This window comes from Mandrillus leucophaeus, unplaced genomic scaffold, assembly GCF_000951045.1.
Source record: "Mandrillus leucophaeus isolate KB7577 unplaced genomic scaffold, Mleu.le_1.0 Scaffold522, whole genome shotgun sequence".
Taxonomy (NCBI): Eukaryota; Metazoa; Chordata; class Mammalia; order Primates; family Cercopithecidae; genus Mandrillus; species Mandrillus leucophaeus.
Genome location: NW_012105609.1, coordinates 570,555 through 575,287, shown reverse-complemented (window position 1 = coordinate 575,287; position 4,733 = coordinate 570,555). Strand labels below are relative to the sequence as shown.

At 56.0% G+C, this 4,733-nt stretch overlaps 2 protein-coding genes and 1 long non-coding RNA gene across 5 annotated transcripts in view; 2 read left to right on the top strand and 1 right to left on the bottom strand.

Annotated features, from left to right (window-relative positions):
- AGRP (agouti related neuropeptide) overlaps positions 1 to 1,620 on the top strand; it is a 2,500-nt gene extending 880 nt beyond the window's left edge. The window contains exons 1-4 of one of the 2 annotated variants that reach the window (XM_011996697.1): positions 687 to 692; positions 808 to 940; positions 1,104 to 1,189; positions 1,373 to 1,620. In XM_011996697.1, coding sequence (XP_011852087.1) covers positions 811 to 940; positions 1,104 to 1,189; positions 1,373 to 1,555 — 399 coding nt within the window. In that variant the 5' untranslated portion in view covers positions 687 to 692; positions 808 to 810 and the 3' untranslated portion in view covers positions 1,556 to 1,620. Of the gene's footprint in view, positions 1 to 686; positions 693 to 807; positions 941 to 1,103; positions 1,190 to 1,372 lie in introns of those variants that run through there. The other variant, XM_011996698.1, reaches the window with a different exon arrangement.
- Positions 1 to 2,813, bottom strand: part of LOC105551464 — a 4,701-nt gene extending 1,888 nt beyond the window's left edge. Inside the window, exon 1 of the long non-coding RNA XR_001007865.1 lies at positions 2,679 to 2,813. This is a non-coding gene — a long non-coding RNA (uncharacterized LOC105551464). The remainder of the gene's footprint in view (positions 1 to 2,678) is intronic.
- Positions 2,814 to 2,963: 150 nt separating this feature from the next.
- Positions 2,964 to 4,733, top strand: part of ATP6V0D1 (ATPase, H+ transporting, lysosomal 38kDa, V0 subunit d1) — a 51,235-nt gene continuing 49,465 nt past the window's right edge. The window contains exon 1 of one of the 2 annotated variants that reach the window (XM_011996695.1): positions 2,964 to 3,245. In XM_011996695.1, coding sequence (XP_011852085.1) covers positions 3,116 to 3,245 — 130 coding nt within the window. In that variant the 5' untranslated portion in view covers positions 2,964 to 3,115. The remainder of the gene's footprint in view (positions 3,246 to 4,733) is intronic. The other variant, XM_011996694.1, reaches the window with a different exon arrangement.

Sequence of the window (4,733 nt, the reverse complement as noted above, 5' to 3'; positions counted from 1 at the left end):
CCCACCCAGGGAACAGTTCGTTCTGTTTCCTTGGCTTCCAGGAACCCCAGGCGGAAAGGGGTTTGGGGACAGGAGCAGGAGTGGGGGTCTTGGAAAGACCTGGAGGGAGAAAGGGAGGGGAGGACCAGAAATGCAGTCAGGAGGGCCTGGGATTGGTTAGGTGGGTTTTTCCCTCCCCATTCCCTCCAAAGAAACCCAGGGTCTAGTTCTGCACCTACCTCTGCCCAACAGTGGCCATTGGCCCATCACCCTCTCCAATGTCCTTGATCTGAATTCTTAGAAGCACAGGAAACAACATGCCACATAGGAGTTGAGTAAGCATCTCTGGGGCCACAAATTAAATTAAGCTTTCAGGGCCGCCTGCCTTGTTACTGCTAATGGCTCCGGCCTTGCTCGGCTCCTAGGTCCCTGTCCCATGGACATTTGGGGACCCTGGGCACCCTCTCTGGCTCCCAAATTGTAATTGGCTCCTGGAAACCTCACCCCAAATTGGAGATAGGCACCCCTCTTAGAGAACAAAAGGCTCAGGTTCAGGGAGTGAGGGTCTGAACTGTGCCCCCACCCTCCAGGAAGGGCCCTTCACAGCCTGGCTGCAGGGATCAGTCACGTGTGGCCCTTTATTAGGCCCTGCCATATAAGCCGAGGGCACGGGGTGGCCAGGAACTCTCTAGGCAAGAATCCCGGAGGCAGAGGTGAGTTCTCAGGTTGGGCAGGGACTCCTCCTCTCTGTGGGGTCTCTATCTGGGCATCTAGAGGGGACTCCAAGGATTAGGAGGGACTAAGTGGTGCGTCTTCCTGCTGAGCCAGGCCATGCTGACTGCAGCACTGCTGAGCTGTGCCCTGCTGCTGGCACTGCCTGCCACGCAAGGAGCCCAGATGGGGTTGGCCCCCCTGGAGGGCATCAGAAGGCCTGACCAGGCCCTGTTCCCAGAGCTCCCAGGTCAGTGTGAGCAAGGGTGGGACTGGGCGGGGCCTGAATACCCTCTGGCCACAAATTGTCTCCCCTGGCATAAAACCCTCTTTCTCCCTTCCCAAACCCTCCCATGGGAGGTGGGTGCTTTGTGCTTGGGGGGGGGTTCCTGCCCTCACATCCTCTGCCCCAGGCCTGGGCCTGCGGGCCCCACTGAAGAAGACAACTGCAGAACTGGCAGAAGAGGATCTGTTGCAGGAGGCTCAGGCCTTGGCAGAGGTAACTGCTCGGGGAAAAGGGTAAGGTGGTGGCCCTTGGGAGGGGGCATTGGGTATTAGCTCCTCTCCCCAGCTCCACCTCTCCCCATGCTCCATTGCCATGCTGCACAGGTTGGGACAGGTAAGGTCCCTGGACCTGTAGTTAGAGGCCTGTGCCCACATTCCTGGTTCCCCACACCCACAGGTACTAGACTCGCAGGACCGCGAGCCCCGCTCCTCACGTCGCTGCGTAAGGCTGCATGAGTCCTGCCTGGGACAGCAGGTGCCTTGCTGTGACCCCTGTGCCACATGCTACTGCCGCTTCTTCAACGCCTTCTGCTACTGCCGCAAGCTGGGTACTGCCATGAACCCCTGCAGCCGCACCTAGCTGGCCAACGTCAGGGTCAGGGCTAGCGTAGGGGCAAGCAAATGCGAATAAAGGATGGGACCAACCCCAAGGCTGTGATTATTTCAAACGTGGCCGTCAAAAGAGGGAGGGTTCATGGAGGGGGTGGGAGTGTTGCCAAGCCAAGAAACCACACGTACTCTTATTCCAGGGCCCGGGCTACCCCAACATAGGAGGCACATACACAGGCGCTTTTAGGGGTCCTGGCGCCCCTGGGAAAAGTAGAGAAGAACCGCACTCCAGCTTTCAAAAATCTTGTACAGCAAGTGTGGTTTGGAAAGCAGGACGCAGCATGGCACAGGGGCTATCACTCCTGGCTAATGAATAAGCCTTAGGCTCCAGGGCTTGCTTGCTGCTACTTCCACACAATGCCTGCCCCTCATCCTGTTACCAGACGGAAGGCAGGGAGTGTGCGTTGTTCAGGTCCTTAGCGTTTTGAACAAAGAATTGAACAAAACCCAGAAAGTAACAAGGGAATGACACACAGGAAGGAAGCAGAAAGCAGGGATTTGTTAAAGCGAGAAAGCACTCCCGCACGGTGGGAGTGGGCCTGAGCAAGAGGCTCAAGGGGCCCAGTTACAAAGTTTTCTGGGTTTTAAGTACTCCTTTTGCGGTCCCTGTCCCTTACCCCTTATCTGGATGAAGGGTTTGGTCCATGGCTAATTAACCCATTTATGCCTGACGTTGCAATCTTTTGCATTTTTGCAATCAGACCTTGGCGATTACCTTGAGCAGTAGGATATAAATAACTCCCATATGCTTAGCGTTCCAATAGTGGAACACTAGGCACAAATAAGGCTGAGGAGAATTGGCGCCCTATGCAGATGAAGGGATGGCCCATACTTGGCCCGCAGCCAATCCAAGGCACTCTCCCTTTCAAATGAGACTTGGTGGATGGGGAAGGTTTGTGGGGACAGTGGCTTTTGATCCTTTGTTACTCGGACATGGGGGGATGGGGCTTTTCTTTTTGGTTTAGCTTTAGGAAGTTCGCCTTAGTTGGCCTCACGTTCCCTGCCCCCAGACCTTGGTGTTTTCCCTTGATTCAGTTTCAGAATTCAGCACGTATTGGCCTCAAGTTCCCCGCCTCTAGACCCTATTCTCCTGCCTCTATCGGACCTCAGTTTCCCTCTGGGGAGGAGGCTAGCCCAGCAGTTTGAAAACTTTGCAAGCTTGAGAAAGGCTGGCTCCTTTCTTTGCCCCGACCGCCCCTGCAGCGCCAAGTGCAGCAAAACCGGGAAAGGTAGAGGGTCCAGTCAAATCCCTGCGGCCGCGGGCGACACCATGCGGCCGGCCCCAAACGTCCTCTTCTTAGTGCGCAGGCGCCATAGGACCGTCTCCAGCCCACGCCTGCGCCGCGCTGCCGCGCAGCCACCCGGAAGCCGGGAGCTGCTCAGAGCCACGCCCCCTTGTGGTCACGTGAGGCGCTTGCGCGTCACCTGACGCGCTTGACAGCCCACTGAAGACGCCGCGTCAGCTGATTTGGGAGTCGCGATTCGTGCCAGCCGGTCCAGGTTCTCTGGTCCCGCCGCTCCCGCAGCAGCCATGTCGTTCTTCCCGGAGCTTTACTTTAACGTGGACAATGGCTACTTGGAGGGACTGGTGCGCGGCCTGAAGGCCGGGGTGCTCAGCCAGGCCGACTACCTCAACCTGGTGCAGTGCGAGACGCTCGAGGGTGAGCCGGGGCCGCGAAAGGCGGAGATAGAGGCTGGCCAGGGCCTGAGGGTTCAGAGGTGTGGGCCGGGAAGCCGGAAGCGGGGGGTCTTGAAGGGCCTGAGAGGCCTCTCTGGGAATCCCGGGGCTGATAGCGGACGCGCGGGAGCGGGATCTACCTCTAGCTGTGACTCGGCGCGGGCCCAAACGCAAACAAGGCTTTAAGAACCGCAGTTGTTCGCCTCTTCTTATGCCACCTTTTCTCTCGCTGTGCTCACCCTGCAGTTTGGAAGGAGAAGGTCTTTCGGGGGTAGCTGGTCGGTGCGAGGTGTGGCCATATAGGCCTCTTTACCCTGACGTAGCCCGAGAGCTGTCCCGTGGCAACGCTTAGGAAAGCTAAGCGGAAAAGCCCCCCACCTCTTCCCCCTCCCCCCCACCAAGACACTAAGGTCTTTGGGATCACTGTGTCTTCGCGTTGTCCTGCGGGGTGAGCCTTCCTGGGGAATTGCTGAGCCAGTTTAGCGAGGGTTTTCTCCCAACTCTGAACCGCTGGCTGGGCAGTATCTCCCGAAGGCAATGTTTGAAAGAACAAGGGTGGCCCTTGCAGATCTGGAAGTTCATATACAAGTATTTGGCCAATTAATCCCACCCCCTCAGCGAGGGGGATGCCTGTTGGGACAGGGTTTCTGAGCACAAGAGTGATGAGAAACCCAGTTCCCCTTTCTTCTCAGCACACAGCTCCAGAGTGGCGTTGTATTCTGAGGCACAGCTCCAACAGATGTACTGAGTTAGAGATGCCCCTAATTCCAGTCTTTGCCAACCACTCCCGCTCCAGGTGGTAGGGAAGGGAAGGGTGGCCCGGATGTGAGGGGATCCCTGATCCTCAAGTGGTACTCGAGCAGAGGTACTGGTAGCCTCGTGATTGGTAGCTGGGTAGGGGGAGGATGGCCTGATGATTCACCCACTGGAGAACATTTTCTCATCAGAAACTTCTTGAGGTTAAAAGTGAGCTCAAAGAAAAAAATAGTTTATTGTTTACCTTGCAAACTAGACCAGTAAAGTGAAAATAAATACCTTTAAAATAGAAAACTTACCGTTAAAATACAATAATTGTAGGTGTTATGATTTTAATGTAAATCTGCAGTACAGGCCGGGCGCGATGGCTTACGCCTGTAATCCCAGCATTTTGGGAGGCCAAGGCGGGTGGATCATGAGGGCAGGAGTTCGAGACCAGCCTGACCAAAAGGGTGAAACCCTGTCTGTACTCAAGATACAAAAAATTAGCTGGGCATGGTGGCAGGCGCCTGTAATCCTAGCTACTCGAATTGCTTGAACCCGGGAGGCGGAGGTTGCAGTGAGCCAAGACTGCACCACTGCACTCCAGCCTGGGCAACAGAGCAAGACCCCATCTGAAAAAAAAAATCGACAATAATTGTAGATATACAGCTGAGCGCGGTGGCTCACGCCTGTAATCCTAACACTTTGGGAGGCCGAGGCGGGCGGATCACGA